This window comes from Cuculus canorus, chromosome 5, assembly GCF_017976375.1.
Source record: "Cuculus canorus isolate bCucCan1 chromosome 5, bCucCan1.pri, whole genome shotgun sequence".
NCBI lineage: Eukaryota > Metazoa > Chordata > Aves > Cuculiformes > Cuculidae > Cuculus > Cuculus canorus.
Window position 1 is genome coordinate 22,669,342 of NC_071405.1, and position 20,554 is coordinate 22,689,895.

Genomic DNA, 20,554 nt, shown 5'->3' on the forward strand with positions numbered 1-20,554 from the left:
AGCATAAGATTAAAAGCAGAGTGTATGTTTGTTATTAATTCTGGCAGATGTTTGCCATAGAGTGTTCTCCATGAAGATTTTCACCATTGTTAATAATTGGCATTTTATGATGAAGTTTTAAAACTCAATTATCTTATGTGGATTGAACGTGCCCAGTCAGAGCATCACACTCGGTTAAAGCTGAAGATTTATTCCTTTCTAATACTTCTTTAACAAGTAGACATCACAGAAACCATTGTTATTTGATTTCCTGGCATAATGCAGGTTCTAGAGTACATAGAACAAAGCCTTTTGTCGTTATTTACATTCTCTTCTTTCTCTCTGGACAGCTCAGGAGTGTGCTTACACAAGCAGAAGGGTCAAACGCAGCCTCTTTAAAAGGCAGTTGGCAGTAACAGATGTTGTGTAGAGAAAGGAATTAACCATGGAGGCCATACAGACCCAGGCATTCTGTGCGTACCCGTTTAGTGCAAGACACCCCTGAGGTACTTAGCTCCTACAAATAAACCAGGTGAGCCTGGAGACTTGTGGTTTCCCCTGAGTGCCCTGACAAGGTGAGGTCTGCTTTTCTTGCTCTTACTCACGCCCCAGAAGCCTCGTACCTCTGGCCATGTGCAGCTCAGTGTCAGCGCGCAGCCTGTCTGGGCATCCCGTGGGGCACAGGGGCTCTGCTCTCCCGGTGGGAAGCACCTGTCTGTGCTCCCTGGGCTGTTTTGAGCTTCCGTAGCCACAAATGGCAATGTAAAAACTCACCATCCTGTGAGTGCCGTGCATCCCACACTTACCTACACAACGACATCTATTCCCACATGGTTAGGAGGGGCAGGAGCCCCACCATTCCAATTTACCAGGGGACTGCAAAAGGGGAGATGGGCAGGGGCTCGGAGCAGGGGCAGATGCCTGCTGGCAAGGTGGGCACCTCAGTCCCGAGATGCTCTCCCTGTCCCGTGTGGCACCACACCCGAGCACAGCTCCGGTGCCGGCCACAAGCTTCTCAGGGCCAGGGCACGGCAGCTGTGGTGCCGAGGGACCGTGGGGATGCAGTGGCCGGGAGGGACCAGATTTTGGCAGAGGGGGTGGCAGCACATTTGTTTCTTCTGTCTCGCTGCCCTCAGTACCTGTTCACATCCATCCTGTCTCTCAGATTCCTCGTGTGGTGGTCTCCAATCCTGAGAAAACTGAGGGGACACTGCTGTAGTTCCAGCTCCGGCAGCCATACACTCTCACAGCCAAGAAACCACCGTCCCCTGCCCCAGCAGCACCTCCAGCCAGCGAGGAAAAGGTTTTACTTGGACAGAAGAAGGGGGCTTTTTTTCCTACTCAATCCTTTCTCTATATTTAGATCTTTATATATCTATATCAATGCATACACACACATACTTTCAAACCAGTGTTGGGGGAATTACTTTCTTCATAATATTTTACTATTCAGTTTCATTTTAATTGGAGAAAGCTGAGGCACCTACAATTTTTTTATGCCCCCTATGATTCACTCCCCGAAGAGATGACTTCGATTCTGACTCTAGACTTCCGTTGTGCTGCTGGATCTATAGCGAGAAGCACTGAACAAGCTTGTTTTTAGCACCAGTGAACAAAGGGCATTACTGATTCCTGCAGCAGCCCAAGGTGACTCAGGGAGGCTCCAAGTACGGGAAGCTCAGGATGCCTCTTAGGTGGTTACAGACTGAGTCCATTTAGGCAATTAGCTTTGAAGCCAACTTTCTTGGCTCTATGGGTTTCTTCCTGCAAATAAGCCCCTCCTGCCACAAAGTGAAGGAGGAACATGGCAAAAGAATTTAGAGTTCTGGTGCTGCAGAAACCAGAACAAAGCGTGGGGAGGGTTGGTGCAAGGATTAGAAAGCACTGGTTTTGAGGATGTGATACCATTAGACACGCCTTAGTACTGAATCTTGTCTTATTGTTGCTAATTAAAATTAAGATACAATTGTGAGTGAAATCAGCTTTGTTTCCAGGCTGTGAGACTGATGAGAAAGGAAGATCAGCCCCTAACTTAACAGCAATGGAGTCTGTCTGCCAGTTTCCATGTGACAGCAAATGAACATAAGCAGATATCTAGTGCAGCAAAGATAGAGGTAACATCCCACAGGGGTTAGAACTGTTTAATAATGATGGAATTAGTTTTTTTTTAAAAAAAAAATCATTGTTGATCCTTCCCTATATCTGGGCATATTTTGAAGCCAACATTCACACAACTACAGTTGTTCAATTGATGCAACTCAGTAATTTTTATTGCAACTGGAAGACAATACATCACAGAAACTTTATGGTAGGTTTTGGGAAAGTGTTATTTACAATAATAATTGATGAAATAGTTTGTCTTTGGCAATATGATTACACATCAAGAAAATGTAAAATGCAAGTATGCCTCTAAATCAACATTTTCATACTTCCTAAAGATCAGCTGATTGCACTTGCCTTCGGACTGCTCGTTTAGGTAAACACAAATACAACTTAACATCACTGTTCATTCCCCATCACAGTTCATACTTTAATATTGATGAAATTGGCAGTTTTGGATGCCAAGTACAGGAAAAAAAATTGGCTTATCACTGTACTAAATTAACTTATTGGCCAGTTAAGGTCCTGTGACCCTTAAGCATTGATACTAAATCTCTTGGTCTTTTGATTGCTTTATCACTTTTTTCTGTAAAACAAAATAATTCAGAAATTACAGATCAGAGTATAAAAAAAATGTACAAGTCCATAATGCTTTTCATACACACACAAATCATTCCCCCCAACATTTTACAACATGGCAGTTTTAAGTAGTGAGTGTGAATGATACAGGCATGGAACTGGTTATCAAATACAGGTGTGATTTCAGTTGTTGTCCCACACACATACTCAGGAAATGTACAACGCTTTAGCAACTTAAAAATGTACTCAAGTAGAATGTCATCTGAACAAAAAAAGAAAGTCTTGGTATTTCAGGCCAGAGTAAACAAATGAAAAAGACTCCCATTTCATCAGCCATCCCAGATTCCAGCATGTAATTTTAGCATCCAGTAAAATCCCCTCTGGTAGTGAGGGCCAGCACAAGTTGTCATTTATCCCTTAAACCCTCAGATGATGAGCTTCCAGAACTGCTGACCTGATCCAAAGCCCAATGAAATCAACTGAAAATAAAAAAAGTGAAACAGAACTCCCTCCCACTGGCTGTGAAAGGGTGTTTTATCAGGTTGATCTCCCTCTCATTGCAAAAGGAAATGCGATACAGTAGAAAACCCATTATATAGCTTCAGATAAATATACCTTGTTTCAATGCTAAAACAAAACAAAACCCAAACTCCCCAAACCAGGAAAGGCTACTTCTTAGAACAACTGAAGCGACCTTTAAAACATTTCTGGTTTTAAATGTTCACCAGCAAAATACAGCACCATAGACACGTTAGGTTGAGACCTTTTTTTTTGGTCGGTGAAGCTAGTACTTGTTTGCTGAACTGTGGAAGAATTATAAGGTCATGTACATGATCAAAGATAAAGCAACCCAGCCGACAAGTCTCTGCTTAATTCAAGAATGACCAGTACTAAAATTAAAAATGCAAAAATAAAAACCCCTAATAAACCACCATCAATTAATACTTTCTAAATAAAAGGGGATTAACAGATGAATTCACAAATGTATGCAGATTTATACAGAACACCGAATGTTGTGTGTAAATCCTTACGAACTCCAGCTCAAAACAGAAACACACAAAATGTATAGTTGGACTTACACATTCCGTTTCAAAGGAAAAGAGACATCATTACAACTTGGTAACTGTGCTAACTGCAATATAAACCAAACAGAAATTCAAAGTTTGGCAGATAACTAAGAAGAGGGTTATCACTTAGGTTATATAGCAAAGTGTTGATGTATATTACAGAGTAGTATAAATAATAAAAAAAGTATTATTTAAATTAGATCACAGTGCTGCATTATGTGCATAACAGTGTTTGATATATTACTGGAGGGCTGTGAAGAACACTAGTAAAACTTAACTGGTCAGACAGTCAACACTGATACTCTGTTACAATCAAGAGGATGCATGGTTCAAATGCTCTTTTGGTGGCAAAGTCAAGAAAATGTTTCAAAGTTATCTCCTATAAAATATGCCAATGAGCTGCTCAGGCAGTAGAGACAAACCTGAAGGAGCTGCGTTTGCATTCTCCATGAAGTGAAGTAAATTGGATTGCATCTGACATTGGAAACGCATTCTCTGCACAGTTGTATTCTGATCCTGGAGCATGGCAGAGCAACGTTTTAAAAAGTGCCTAGGGCCAAATTCAAGGAAAAATGGTCATAATAGTGAAAGGGTAAGATTTCAAGGAGCACTTGGGTGTCTGTAGCTCTGCTGACTGCAAAAGTCAGACACCTTCAGATCGAAGAAAAATCTCAAATTGTGCCCATCTACTTCTTTAGATGATTTGGGAGCCAAGATCTCAACGAAAATCAATTGTGGCTACCAAGAAAATGGGACAAAGTGTTGTTCTGGTAATTTTATCCTTGGTGCCATTCGGTGTAAAATTCAGGATTTCATTCTCTGCTGAAGTACCGTTGATGAAACCCTACCTCACATCAGTGAAGAATGCAACCCCCATAGTTTCTCTGTATCTTTTCCAAAGGTAAACAGTAATTGAAGCACTTGGAACCAACCCATCTCCTTTGGGATTCCCTTCTCCCGTTATGGTAAGCGAGGAACCAGCACAAGGACCTCAGCTGAATTGCCGGTGAGAAGACAAAACAGTCACAGGACAGTTCTCTAGTCCTACACAGCACACTGCCTCACTCCCACATCAGGCTTCTCAGCTGTAAAACCCTGTGATCGAGTATAACTACTGATGGTTTTGCCAGGAGAAGACCAGAATCAGACCGCTCTCAGAAACGGCCACGGAGCGATACATTAAAGCTGTTCAAGACCCATGGCTGAATTTTTAAACGCAGGCAAAATCTGCATTAAAATGCAGTAGGACATCGAATTGCTCGCTGAATGCAAGCACGACTGGCAGATTTCACCTCCCTGCAGACGTCAGTGAGATCTGCTTGTGGCATTAGCTCTAGCCTGCATGAGCTTCTTACTGCAAAAGGCATATTCCAAAGGAACCTGCCGTGAAGTCTGAGCGACACTTACAATTGCCGCCTACGTGAAAATTGCCACTGAACCCTCGCTGACCTACAGGGATTCCCCTAGCCCCCACCTGTCTTGGAGAAATGCTAATTTGGCAAAACTGATAGAGTGAGGAAAATGGAAAGTTAGAAATCTGATGACTTCTCACCCCAAAATGGCTTAGTAAGGAAAGCAAACAAGCAGAACCAAACCACGTCATGTCTGGCAAGTGAGAGAGTTCGTAATACAGTGCGATTACCACTCCGTTTTGGCATGATTCAGTCAACGTAGAGACAACTGGATTGAAAAGCTGACATTGTATTTTTTTCCAGAAAACGAACTGGTCTCCGTTCCTATGAAAAAGAGTTTTCTGACGGAGTAGAACCAGTTCTGACAAAGCTGTCACTGTCAGCCAGGCACAAAATTATTTTAAGAGGTGACTCCTAGATATTTTATATAAACCAATTCAGTACTTCTTATCAATAGTCAGATTCAGGATCTGTATGGACAGGTTGTTTTTAAACTCCAGAAATAATCTGTTGATAGCATTAGCCCTCAGCCAAACTGCTGGTTCCTGAACGCCATCTTTGCAAACTCTTACTGAATGATATCTCCCTAGCAGATCACGCTAGGAGCAACAAATTTTACATGAAAATAGATACTTGTCAACATTTTAGGTATACCAGCAAGTATATAGAGGAGTTGTTGAAGTCTTAGATAGATTATATATATATATAGATAGATAACCTGACTAATTAGATATTTATGCAAAATGACTGTTCCTAAGGTGAATAATACTAGTGGCTATTTTACATTTAGCCACCAAGAGTCCACATTAATGAATGGTACTCATTTGCAGTGGAACACCACAACTGGTGAAGTTGCTCTGGAGTTAGTGTTGTTACTGTGGACAGAATCTGGCCACCAGCACACAACCACATCACTTTCTCTGGAGGACAGAGATGGCTGAGCCATGCTTTTGAGTCTATTTTCTACCACTAAATTTAACTTATCATTTTAGCTTTTTGATAAATATTAAACCACTCTCTAGCTGGTACAACTAAGCATTAATGAGCAAAGATGGCAGCAAAATGATACTGTAATATTTTATATTCCAAATGACTCTCTCCGAAGTCTGTAATAAGATGAATGACCAAATTTTTCTGTGCAGGGCTTGTGTGCTTCAATGCCTGCGGACTCTGGCTGTAGGGAGCACGGATCTGGAAAGAAGCCAATTATCCCAGTCCAATCACACAAGGGAAAAGCTACAGCTCATTCAACTCTGTGCTGCCTGGCCAAGGGACCGCTCCTTCCCATGTTCCTCATCTTAAGGCCTGCAGGCAGCCAACAATAGTACCCATAAAGTCCTTGCTTAACCAATGCAGGGAATCAACCCTGCACACATCTGCCTCAGCAAACTGACGGGAGCGCAGAGCTGTTCCCTGCATTATCCTTGCCTGTCTCCTTCCTTACCTGCATAGCTGGCAGTTCTGCTGGGATCCAGCAGCTATCAGGCCACTCCTGGATCCCAGACATGCTAGGTGAGGTGAGAGGAGAGCTGCTGTTTTGCTGTACTGCCCTCAGCATTGCCCTGCTTTTTATCTGACAAAATGCTTGTGGAGCACAGGAACAGGTCCAGACCAGCCTGTCCTTCAGTCCTTCCACTTCCTCACTGAACGCATACCATGGGCATCTCCAAATGCCATTTTCAGTTCACTCCACTAAATGGGAAGTCAAACCCTTCTCTAAGTCACTCTTCACAAACTAGGTCCATCTTGGCACAATTGCTGCAAAATTAAGAAAAAGGCCATTTTGTTCTGTTAAGTGGTTGGTTCCTGGGATTGTTTTCTTGCCTCTAGGATATTCTAAGTGTAGAATTTTTCATGCCAAATCCATCAATCCAGGTGAGAGAAACTGTCTAATTTACTTCACAGCTTCCCTCTGCTGTAGGGATCTCCAATCTAACAGCTGTCATTGCCAGGAGAGTAGCACTATACTTGAATCACACTCTCTGTAACACTGTTTTTCCTCTGGACACCTCAGTAAGGCTCTTTACTAACTTCATTTTCTCATGGCAAATTAGCAAAGCTATTTTCTTGTCTACTTATTCCTGAATCAAATCATAACAGTTTTCCTCAATTAACCTCCCATTATTCTCTTGAACATTCTGTCATACACACTCACTACTAAATATGCCCTCAGATTATTGCGTCATGTTACACATGTACAGACGAAGAAAGGACACACTTTTACTTTTTTTTTCTTTTTTTTTCTTTTTTTTTTAAAGAGGAGTAGGGAGAGGGGGGCTGAATGTGCAGACAAGGCAGTATAATTCAACCATCCAAGCCCTACCAGAGCATGAAGATTTTATTTTTTAATATTGCAGAGTAAGTTCCCAAACAGTCAGTGTTTGTCCCTGAAGAAGGTTAAACCTTAAAACACCTGCTTCAAAAAAACCCCAACAACAGAAAAGAACCAAAACCAAAACAAACAAAACAAACAAAAAAATAAAACCCAAAAAAACCAAACTCTAAGCCTAAGGGCTTAAAAATTAGAGGCATAGCCTTTTTCTCTATTTTCTATATTTATATGAAAATAATTCATGCTTCATGCTAAATACATTATTTACCTTACAAGAACTTTGTCATCTTTGAATTAAAAAAATTGTTTGCTTTTTGTATTCCCCCCTCCCAAAATGAATTCATGCAATGTGGATCAAATTTCTTCTGCTGGCTATGCTGGTTGAATCTGGAAATCTGTTGTCATTTTTGCACAGATGAATCCTGACTGACGGCAACTGCACACTCATTTCTGAGGGCAGTGTAGGAGCTCTTTTGTTGATCTTCTGAATTTTACTGTTCACCAATATGCTTTCCTTTGACTTTTAAATACAGAATACTACTAATGGCAGGTTTTGTAGCTTTGTTTCCCCAGTTAGATCAAGGATTTGATCCACAGAAAAAGATTCTGATGTATCTCTTTCCTTAATATCTACTGTAATTTCTTAGACTTGATTGCTTTTCACTCACGCAGTTTAGGAGAAATAGCTATCATTTTTTTGCACACAGTGCCAATCTTCAGGCTTATGGCTTTTTGAACATTCTTTTAATTTAATATAGAAGACAGAATTCAATGATTAACAATGCTACTAACAGTGCCCAACCCCATTTCTTCTCATTATTTCACTGAAACCCATTGCATACATAGTTCAGATTTCCCCAACCTTAAAGATATCAGTCTTCACATTATAAGCCACATATAGTACGTGAAGCACTAAAAGTGCATTACGGCTTGCGCAGTTGCCACCAGTGGCTGTCCAAAGACTTCTATGGCACAATGTATCCAAGTGCCACCAGATGGTTCTTGGTTTGGTGTCGAGAAGTACGTGCCTCCTCTTTCTCTCAAATCTCTTTATTCACATTCACTTCTAACTCAATCATAAGGCCATTAGAAAAAAATTCTTAGGGGCCAGGCCTGAATGATTACTAAATTATGCACAACTCTTCTAGTAGAAGAGGGATTTCCAAGTGCCCAATTTTACTCCCATCACATTAATGTTGATGTCACTGAGTATTCAACCATGCATTTTTGACAAGCCGGAGAAAGCAATGGCGATTTTGGCGTTTTTTTTTAATTAACTTTTTGTCTTCAGGTAATGAAAAGCTTTTGTAAATTAGCTGAGTGTCAGTATGAGTTCTATGGCTTCAATCTCCTTTAAAATAAAAATCTTAAGGGTCCAAAAAAAAAAAAAAAAGGGAAAGAAACAAAACAAATATAAACAAAAAAGGAAAAAGTTGCTGATATTGCCACAAATCATTAGAATTCACCTGACGTGCTGAAACAAAACTTTGTAAGTTCAAACAAATCACTTATTTGTTCTAATTTTTTGTGGTTTCTTTTTGCTCTTTCTGCCCCTTTGCCGTCCGATTGGTGATGTTGTTCAAACAGGATCGAATTCCTGCTAAATGCAGGAGCGATCCTGCTGCTTCTTTCATCTCCTCATCGTCACTCTCAGGGGGCTTTTCTGTACGTCTCTTTTTAAGAGGCAGTGTGTCACTCGGTACTTTTTTCGCCTTCATTAAATGTTGCCTTTTCTTGTGCTGGGATGCATACCCACTGTCAGCTAAAGAATCCTTGGTCTCCTTCCGATTTTGCTTTTTGTCCTCCTCTTCTGTTTCACTATGGCTCTCGTGGCTCTGGAAGCTAACTTCACTCCCTTCACTGCTGTCTTGGCTACCTTTAGTTGCAAATTCATACTGGTCATCAGCAGAGGAAGAGGAAATGGAGTCACTAGCAGGTGATGTGCTCCTGTGACTGGAAGATTTGGCACTGCTGTAGTTGTGATCCTCCTTCGGGTCACCGCTGACAACTGGAGAGCCACAGGACTGTTCACTTTCTGTCCGCATACGGCAGTTTGTTATTCCATTCCTGTAAAAACAAATTGAAGCAGTCTTAGAAGCCATGGAGACGTGATCCTGCTTCAGTGCAAAAGACGATAAAGTCAAGTCAATTGACAGATAATCTAGAAGTATGACTATCAAAGTAATGTCCATGCAAACCAGTTTCAAGGGCTGACTCAGAAGGCTTCTGGATTGGACTCCACATATGAAACAAGCCAAAAGACATATAAGAAGCAGGAGCAAGTAGGGGATGGTCACAGGTAAGTGATGTCTGCTCAGTCCTGATTTACATTTCAATAGTTTACATTCCACAAAAAGTTAAACAGAAAAAATCCCCATTATTTTACCAATGGGAAATTAATCAAACTCTGATCAGTTGCATAAATATCCTCTCCCTTTTTTCACGTAAAATGATGCTACCAAAAATGTGGAAAAGAGATACTAGCTTTCAGGGGTATTGTCTTTGCCTCCTCTCAAAGACTCTTTTCCAGCCAGGACTCTTTCTGACAGAGGGAGCAACTACTGCAACATGATATATATAAAAACTATCAGTTTTCTCTTTGCCACTGGAAAATATTACAGCATTGCCACTGACTTTACAGTACAGAATACAACACTTGCAAGTCTGTTAAAGAAGCGACTGATCCTGTGTGGTGCTTAACTCCCGCTGAAAAAAGGAGAGGATGCTTATGATTGGGTAAAGGCATCAACAGCGCCACCCTCGAACCCCTCTATCAGTTAAAAAGAAACCTAACAAGCAAGACTGTTTAAACTATCACATGATAAATGGCTTTAAGATCTAGTCTTGCCATCTCCATGCTGTCTACAGTGCTTCTGCACACTTGTGGCAGTGCTGGATTAAAACACTTTCTGAAAGGCACACTGAAGACAAGTGTTTGTTAAGAGGAATGGCACAGTAGGACATCCAGACTACTACTGCTCTTCTACTTAAAAAATGGGAAAGTGCTTTAGGTTTCAGGGAATGGACCTCATGTCTGCTTTCTTTACAGGAGAAACAGCACAGTATTATCCATTTCTGAAAGGTAAGGCTGAAACGTGGAAAATAGGACAGTGCTATGTAATTCCACAGTTCCTGTTCATCTAAATGCCCTTGTCTCTAGAGCCTGGTGAAATAAGAAACAGGCTCCTGTGAACAAGTGACAGGACAATGATAGAAGGTAGCAAATTATTCAGTCATTCCAAATGATCTTATTTACAGTATTTTCAAAGAAATGTATATAATAGAAGGTCCAGTTATTAGCAAAGAAAGCCTCTTGCCAACCTCTTTTGCTCAACAAAATTTTTTTCCCCTAGGTTTTCGAGTAGCTTTATGATCCATAAATTATATACAGAACCCAGAAGGAATACACAAAGCTCCTTCAATTATTAATAACTAAATGCAATGTCATTCACAGTTGTGCAGCAAGCCAGCTGCATTTACCCTGTGATGGTTTGCCACTGCGGGGGTTGTCATTAGAAGATGCCAAATCCTTAAAAGAAGAAATTATCCATACTAAACTAGTTGAAAGGTGAATTCATAACCAAGTCCTTAAGATCAGTCATTACGAGGAAGCATGTGATGCATTTTAAGTGACAGATCCTTAATTTTTAGGGTAAATTTACATTTAAAGATGTTACAAATTATCATAACAGCATAAAATTAGTCATTTGATTTTACTAGGCAACTAACAGTCAGAGCAATGTAGTTCAATAAAAATCACGTGCTACTAATGTGCCATTAAAAAATAGCACTAAGTTCTTGCACTAAGGAAACAAACACGGGACAGAAGAGGTGAGAACTACTCTTACTGACTAGGTTATTAGTGAACAAGGCTTCTAACAACTCTAATTTAAATCAAGACGCCCATTTTCATGTTATTAGATCTACTCCTGTTTGTTAGTTTATACCGAGAGACGATAAAAGGAAAGCTACAGTTCCATGGAGCAGAGCAAACACGTGCCAAAAAGACATCCTTGATTTGCCTCCTCTTGAGTCTCTAGTGTTTGCTTCTACATAAAGGGGCTATAATTTGGATTCAAAAGCTCTGCCCATGGGACTCATTCCAGATCCCAATCCTTAAAAAAAAAAAAAAAAAAAAAAAAAAAGCACAAAAATAGAATGAAAGGCCTGGGGATTACAGAATAAATGTCCTGAGGGAAGGTGTAGTATGGGGTTAGTGTCCCACAGGAAGTGACTGCAAAGAGGGATGATGAAAAAGAAAAACAGAAGACAACAGAAAGGTGAAAAAAAGGATCACTTAACAAATGGGAGGAAAAGAAATACCAATACACTTCAGAAGGGAGGCAGCTATGGTGGAACTTGTCAGGAAATGGGTAGCATTTGCATCTCAAAAACCAATCTTTGGTTTTCACTTACATTTTGAAAGATTTCCAACTAGTTCTGCTTGGGGAAATAAAACAGGAAGAGAAAGCAGGTCAAGGAGAGAATTAGCAGAGGATATCCACAGAAATGAAAAAGAGTTATACAGGCAGAGTATTTTAGGATGTTCACAAGATCAAAAGTCATGTACACTGAAATTAATCCGGTTTGTATCTTGATATGCAATAGGTCAAACATCTAATATAGTTACCTGTAATTGAAATTAGTAGGTTGTAAGAGTTGAATAAACTAATACCTAAAACATTCATATTCCACATGTGCTTCTGTCACATTTTAAAGCTTTATATTGCTCTTATAGTCACATACTTATGAAAAAATGAATCTGTGATCTACTTAGCTCAATCTAGATCATCAGTGGACAGAACACCCCTGGGTTTCAGGGTACAGATTTTGGCAAGCTTAATCTATTTTTGTTCACAGTTCTAGTTGTAACTCTAAATTTCTTACTGGACCAATAATAGATTTTTAAAACAAGCGCTTGCTCTGATATTTGGACTATTTTGAAATGACAGAGGGGAAGAAAGGGTATTTAAGAATTCTGTGCTCCCAGAAATTTATTTCAAGTAATAGCTTCCCCCCCCTCAATTTTTTTCTTCAGAATTTTATTTCAGAATTTCCAGAAATGGATGTATTTTCACATGTTTTAAAGCAGTGGCTTGCCCTTTCAGGAAAGCTGATGGGACACTTTCTGGGCCTTTGTGTCCTACTGACATGGACTATTTTATTTGCTTGAGGGATCTTAATCATAGTTATACAAATACCATGCACAGATTCTTCTTAAAATACTTAAATTTGGTGGTAGCACAGCGGTGCAACCTTAAAGCGCTGAGGAAAGTCTGGAGTTTTGAAAGCCCGACTCCATTCCCACTGTTAATGGACAGGAGTTCTGTTACTAATGCTATTAGGAGCCAGATGGGACTCACAGCAGCTGGATCTCAAATCAGTAAGGATATAAAATCCTTTGCATAGTGTTAGTGCCTCTGCTTTTCAAAGGGGTCTTTTTCAGGATAAGACGAAGTCTCAGACATTTTACTGAGGGCAGATAGATCTTCCTTAATTTTCTCTACTAGCTTTAAAAAAAGATACGTAATCACATTCCGTATGCAAAATGGCAAATGTTCTACTGCAAAATACTTACTGTACTCCACACCAGCAACAGGTATATTCCTTTGATGAACAAAGCAAACCTATACAGAGGTTAAACATCACCTTCTCTATCTCTAATCCTTCTGGATGACAAATATTGCACACCCATAGGTGACGGTTTTGGCATGGAATTGGAAACACTCAGTTAAAAGAATAAAGAAAGCAGTAAAGGTAAGTTGGGTTCATGGAATTTGACAGGTTCCAGGTTTGCTAAAAAAACCCCAAAACAACAAACAAAAAACTATACTCTTTTTTACTGTATAGGTAGCATATTTTCAAAGGGTAATTCAGGACAGTCAGAACTTTTAGCTATGGGCAGTTGAATGACATACCAGGAGGAAGAGCAAGCATATGAAAAGTAAGTGATGCTCACTTGCTGTATGATGAGATTCTGTCAGGGCTTATTGAGATAAAGTCATCAACAAGTTGGTCACGCTATTGATAGAAGCTCTCACACAAAGGTACTTCACAGCATAATCATATGCAAAGGATCACAGTAAATGCGAGTGATGAACTGCCAGCAGAAAGAGCATTTTGTCGGTATGAATAGCAGATCTGAAGTTAAGACAAATGGGGCCCTATGCATTTTGCAAAAAAGAATAATCAATTCAGCCAGTATTTTTGCCCTTTAGCAACTAAAGGATTCCTTCAGCTCCCAAGGATAACTCATTCTGCCTGTTACAGGTGGGAAGGGGAAGGCAATGCAAGAAGGATTATTTTGGAATTTGTTAAGCTGATCGTGTCAGTAATAAGCAAGAACATTAAGAATATACAATTAAAACTTTATGAAAGGAAGCACCTACCAGTTCCTTTACCTAAGCAAAAATAATAATTCACCGATAATGTAAGTATCTAATTTTACTTATACTTTGGCATCTACACTGCACCTGGAACTCATATTTGATTTATTTAATCACTGCTTGAATGTCTGCAGAATAATCTAGTAATTACTCTATAAATTTAAAGTGAAAATCACCACAAACAGCAACCTTCCATCTTCAAATAAAGTTAAGCACAGAACTCATTCTTGTCACAGCTGAATGATCGGGAGCTGCACAAGGAATTGTGGCATTAAGAGCAGAAGAAGAACAGATATTTTAAAATCTAGTGATGAAGTAGGCAGGATTTGTTAAGCGTCATGTTTTTTGGTGTTTTGTTGGGTTTTGGTTGTTGTTTTAATTTTTTTTCTAATAAAGGAAAAACAGTAGCTCTGCCAGTGTAGATGTTGCTTTCCCTAGGAAGAGAGAGTTTTTGTCTTGGAAACTTAAATAGAAACTTCTATTACTTAGGGAAATTCGTGTTTTGCAGTTTGCAGATAATTGTGAAATTCCTTGAGAAGATATAAATGTTGGGCAAGAAAGGAGAATTGAAAAACTAGGGAAAAGCCCCAAGTAATTTCCAATTAATTTTTTTTTAACCAGCAATAATTTAAAAAATCGAAGTATTCCTAACAAACACTACCAAAAGTAACTTAACCTATTACATAGACAGAAGTGGCATATAAGGAAGATCTGCCTAGGTTTTCAACTAGCCTGAAACAATAGCTTGGATTCATTCTAGGGAAATATAAGCTAAGAAAGGGAGTTCAGTAATGGAGTCTACAATATGCTCCATCCTGACATTTTTGATGCATCGACAAACACAGCGAATGGTTAATCCAGCCAAACCATCTTTACTGGATTGGCTCTGCTTAGCTCTTCCCAAATCCTCAGTTTCCCATCAATGTGAAAGTGAACTCTTCCTCCCTCTTTTTCACCTCTCACATGCTTATTCTGGCTAGTGTAATAGGATGGGGTTATACTTGGCCCTCCCATCAAAACAGATCACTCAATAGGCCATTAAGCCCCACAAGTCAGGACTAACAGCACCTTGATCCGGCCAAAAAAAAAAAAGGGGCAGTAAGGCTTACAATACAAAAAGTACTGAAAACCGGTGCTTCATAGACGCTGGATTCCCCAGGAGCCCATTTGAATGCTGTTCAGTGGCCTCTGTAGCATAGATCGTTTGGGCAGAGGAAAAGAAAAAAGGCCCAAAACAGAAAAATTACCAAAGATGTTTTGTAAAACATCTTTTGCAGAATAACCTGGACCAAATTACAAGGCCTATGCCACACAGCTGGTGAGATTCTCTGTGGAGTGAAACTCACCCTAGTGGGTCTGCCCACATCACGCAGATGAGGCTCAGGCTCAGTACGTCTACTGCACAGAGACAGGACGTAGACACAAGCACAAAGCACTCGTACTATGGATAACTGAAGAAATTTACAAACATCATGGTGGCGGCCGTCTGCTGAACACACTGAAACCATAGTTCAAACAGCTCTAATATTATATCAGCTTCCAGGCTTGTGCTCTTCAAATGGCTTGTGTAACTGGTAACACCTTACTCATGTGGAAGGTGATTATACATGACAGAGCTTCTTACACCATGCCAAGATGCACTGGCCACTTTGATAGAGATTAGACCTACTAAAGTGGACACAGAAGTCCTCCTAAGTAAACATTTAAAAGGTATTTTCCAATGGACGTACATAGCAAGAGCAGGAGTTCACCTTCAAACCACAACGAAGTCCTTGCTGCATGTAAGGCAGTACTGGCTTTCATTCAATACCTTTTTAAGTCAGTATTCTCTTTGTACATATACAGACTATCATTTGCTTTTAGATTCTCTCAGGGAACTGTATGGGGATATAGTCTGCCAAAAATATGTATGACGGATTTCATGTTAGAGACATGCTACACACTGTGCGGCTTTGAAGCGTTATTTTCTCCTGCTGTCTTCGGGCGGGTCTTAGACTTGTCAGCCACAACATGGAAAATGTGGATGAGTAAATAAGCTAAAAGTGGTGTGAATAAAGTAAATAAAAAGCTACTGTCAAAACACATCCAATTATGCTCTGCTGTGGAGATTTAACACCAGAGGATGATTTTCAAAGCAAAAATAGTGTGGGATGCCTTTTCCATTTGTAGATTAGTTTGGAATGAAAGGCCTATTTGTGCAATTTAAGCCAAATGCACTACAACATAATGACGCTCTCCTCAATTGCTATTCTTTATTCATGGAAAGTGGTGGATTTGTTGTGTTTGTTAAGCACTCTTCAGTAGGATTTTTAAATCCAAACTACTTAATTCAATCATACTTTATTTTATATATAAAAAAATAAAGTAATTACCTGGGAACAGAAACACACTGATACCTTGATCAGGAACAAAATACACTAATACATCCAGTCACACTGCTTAAAAGAATAGTAAACTTTCCAATTGATGGGAGTTAACACACCCGAAAGCACAGATTTCAGCATTGGAGTCCAATGCTATGGTTTTGGCCTCCTTTCTGAATAACAGATTAGTCAAAACACTCCACCTAATTACTACTGCAAATTTAACCCAAGACCAAACTGTTTAGACACAAATGGCAAACTGCACAACAGAACAACACAGTGCAAGTTATTTGTGTGCAGTTTAATGGACAGCAAAACCAAAGACCATTAAGATATTGAGGAAATAATCGTAAAAACAAATGAAGAGCACAGACAGTACAGAGTTGCCAAGAGAAGACCAGCACCTTACGGAAGAACCTGTAACTCCTATGTACAGTAACTAAAGAAAATTTAAGAGGTTTAATTTATTATGTGAGGTTCCACTATCAAGACAATACTAGAGGTCCCCTACAAGAATGATGAAAAGCACCTTTTGTTTGGGTGTTTTTCAGGCATTTCATTTAGAGCACCAAAGGAACTCTTCTCAAGAAAATATGTATTTGAGTAAAAAATTATCGGAAAGAAGCTGTGTGGCTTCTCATTTTGTAGGCAAGGGCACATAACCTCTGCAGATAACTGTAACAGGAGACTGCACCATGTCCCTGCAGCTGCCCAGCATACCTCCCTCCTGGTGAAAGGTGGAAGGGGAAATCAACCTTCCTGCACTTGAACAAGTCTAAAAACAACCCCTGCCAGCCTGAATGGAGCATTTCCTTCTATGCAGGAATGACAGCTCTGTGTGAGCAGTACTCCTGCTCTTAACTGCAAAAGGCGGCGGCTGATGGATGCTGTGGTACATTCCCCCTGCTGCACATGATAAGCACAAGTCATTCTCATGAGATGCCATGAAAGCTCGACACGACAGGTCCTATTTAGCCCTGTGTATCTGAGGAGAGGGGTAAGCACAAAGAAACAGGGTGTCATTTATATAGTAACTGATTTGAGAGGATGAGATGACGATGTTCTAAGAAGCTTTGTGCGTCCAGACTGACCTTCTTCCTAGAGAAATTCTGCATGTTATTATCCCCAAGAGAAACAAGACAAAACTGCCTACTGAACTTGCTCTGTCAGAGTGTTCTCTAGCTTCTTAAAAGCTTTCAAAGCCTCTTCTCCAACCCCCTTTTTCAAGAATCAGAAGAGGGGATATTACAAGAGCCCTTAAACATGAGCAGACATCATGCAAACCAGGAATATATTCAGAGCAAGCTATTTCTAATACTGCTTAAGGCTGGAGAAGAGAACAAGAAGAATTAGAAATGTCTGCATTAACTAATTATAAATGCTTTCCTCTGAGACAGAGCAAAACGGACATAAGCAAGAGAAGGGTAAACCCCCTAATTTCCCAGTCTACATCAGCAGGTAGCTGGTAAAGACCCTGTTCTATCTGCAGGGAAAAAAACATAAGAAGTAGTCCTCATAAAAGGCATAAAATTTAACTATATACAGTCCCAGAACAGAGGAATCTGAGGATGTGTACACAAAAGGAAGTTTTCAAGGAGGCTGGAAGGAAAACCAGCTTTATCTCCTCCTTGAATCAACCCTGATTATGAAACAGAGTCTAAAAGCAGGAAATGCAGAGAAACTCAAGAGAGAATATTCAGACCTCTATGTCCTCCATTTAGCTTGGACACCTCATAAAAATTATACATAATTCATGACCCAGCAGTCCCACAGCTCTGCAATCCCTGCTGGAGCAGAATTAGAGTTCTGGGTAGTCAGCAGCAAAGCTTCTAAAGATGGCTGACCTCCACTGCTAGTGAGGCCAGACTGTGGTAAAGCAAGATGGAGAGAACTCTGCATACTTCTGGAGGACGACCCTCAGGGTTACATCCCTTCAGCACAGCAAAAGTGAAAATCAGCTTCTCATCAAAAAACATGGATTTTATTGCAATTACTGTCTTCCCCTCTATGCATTTTAGGCATCAAGAGCATACAAATGTCATGGATTCTCCCTCTCAAGGTATTGGATGGCAATACTGCACCCAAAGGGCTAGATACTGATCCTGAAAAGGGACAAAAAAATAAAGAGCAAATGGGAAAAAAATTCTAGGTAAATACTAATGGAATAAGTAACTATCAAGATACTTTATTTTACTGCCTTGCAGCCATTTACTGAGATCAGAGGGTGTAATTGGAACAGACCAGCAAAGCAGGGTCAGTGCTAATTATGAAACCCCACCCAGAATACCCAACTGCTTGAGCTGAAATAGCTTTTGCAGATACTGAGAGTTCTGAAAGAGAAGGGCACTGGCAGCTCACTTGACCAAATTAATCTCTGTTGTGACTGACTGAAAATGGAGCTACACCTGAGGCACGTTGTTCTTCCACCAATAAACTGTCAATGTTTTAAGTAAAGCAAATCACTGAGCCACAGTTCTTACTGCCATCACTAGGTGTCTCTTACTGCCCTGCTTTCTGACCGAGTTGAATATCTTCAAACAACATTTTACCCTTGAATGTTTCAGTATAACCTTGAAACAGAAACTGTAGTGAAAGAAACTGCCTCACAAAGACCTAAGTTAACAACAAAACAACAACTATATGTTTAGAGATCTTTCAGAATTGGCTTTAATATTATTGATATACTTTTCACTGGTATTTAATTCAGGAAAAGGTCTTTAGGAAAAGGGAGGGAGGAGCAGGAAAAAGCATTTGCACTTAGAAAAATAGGTCACTGTAGGAAGTTCTCACCATAAATCACCTGCAATTTGCTAGTGAAAATAAAACTGCTTTTTAAAAACCAGTGTGCAACAGACAGATGTGCCATGAATATCTTGCAAAACATGACAACCCAAGAATTTTAGGTGGCAGAGTTATTTCATTTAGAATCGCAGAAGTATTAGCAAGCAGCAGAGTAGCTGTTGACCAGAGCTTACATATACTTTTACAATCTCTGCAAAATTTATTTTGTGAAGGTCCCACAATAAGCCACTCTTACCTTACTGCAACAGCCATGCTTCCTATAGGGTTGATTGGCAATGGCCTGGCTCCAGGAAATATTCCTCTACTCAGAACTCGAGCTCCATTTTGTATCACTCCTGAAGGAACTAGAGAAAAAAAAGAAAGAAAGAAAAAAGAACATTTTTTCTTTTAAAGAAAAAGTTAGAAAAATGTAGGAGCAAAATGTGGAACTTAAGCTTTTTGGTGATCTGAGGCAACATCAGAGAGGATTGTGTAGTACACTGCTTACCTTGCACGTCTCAGCCTCAACTCCTGTGGATGCCATAATATTTCCAATGCTATTTTCATGGCAAAAAAATTAACAGCAATCAACGATAACATGGCTTGTGGAAGTCACTGCCTGACCTAGTTGCTGCAGATCATTCCTTGTACAATTGAATCACTTTTGTAATCACCACTCTGCTGTGAATGCATGTGCTTAGAGTTAAAACCAGCTACGAGCATAGATTTAACTATTTCATCAACAATAAGACACAATGACCCTTTACAGATAAACAGAATATAAGCACTTCACTGCAACAACATAGGTCATAGCTTTTTATCATCCCAGCTTGCTTTCTGATCTTTTGGCCTCTGTCTCCTGCAAAATAAAATATTAACTACAAACGTGGATTTACCAGGAGGGAAAAGAGAAGAGGCTAAAAAGGCATTAGCTCCATACCGCTAATGGGCCCCTCTCTCTTACCACTGATGACCTCTGTCACCCAGGCTGACAGCAGCCGTGCGCCTGCCTCCAGCATTCAGCCAGGTCACAGCCGAGACCCCCACCCGCAACCAATGCGGAGCATGGGCGCCACTGACACCGAACAACACACGTACTGGCCTCTGCAGATGAAAGATTATACTGGGGCCTTTTAAGCTGGCTAGATAGCAAACACTGTAGCTCTGGCCAACAATATTTTAACCTAAAACCGAGTGGTTTCCACGGAGGCATGTTTCTGTGCGCTGCTAGAGCAGCCAGCACCCCAGCTGCAGGAATAACAAAGGAAGCACCACCAAAGGAAGAGTCCATCCTTAGCAGGTCCTCAGTAATTTCCTTCTCCGCTTATGGAGATGCAGGACTACTGAACACAGTTCTTATTCCAGGCACTTACCAGGGACACTGAGCAGCTGTGCCATTCCTTTGCACAGCCCTTCAGTTATGTCCCTTCGGGTTGGAATAGTAACCTCCAACAGCCTCAACCTGAACTTGCTTCTTTAATATCCACTGCTAGCCAGTTTGCTCACTTTTTCTTCACTATAAGTCATCATTCTTGCCGTAACTTCCCCTGATGGG

The 20,554-nt window shown here is 40.3% G+C and overlaps 1 protein-coding gene across 10 annotated transcripts in view; it reads right to left on the bottom strand.

Moving 5' to 3' along the window:
* Positions 1-2,236: 2,236 nt before the first annotated feature.
* The window catches only part of FOXN3 (forkhead box N3), a 212,867-nt gene continuing 194,549 nt past the window's right edge, over positions 2,237-20,554 (bottom strand). For 7 of the 10 annotated variants that reach the window (XM_054066957.1, XM_054066960.1, XM_054066964.1 and 4 more), the window contains 3 exons: positions 19,256-19,364; positions 11,886-11,909; positions 2,237-9,536 (listed from right to left, as the gene is read on the bottom strand). In XM_054066957.1, the coding sequence (XP_053922932.1) occupies positions 8,987-9,536; positions 11,886-11,909; positions 19,256-19,364 (683 nt within the window). In that variant the 3' untranslated portion in view covers positions 2,237-8,986. The remainder of the gene's footprint in view (positions 9,537-11,885; positions 11,910-19,255; positions 19,365-20,554) is intronic. The other 3 variants (XM_054066965.1, XM_054066963.1, XM_054066962.1) reach the window with 1 other exon arrangement.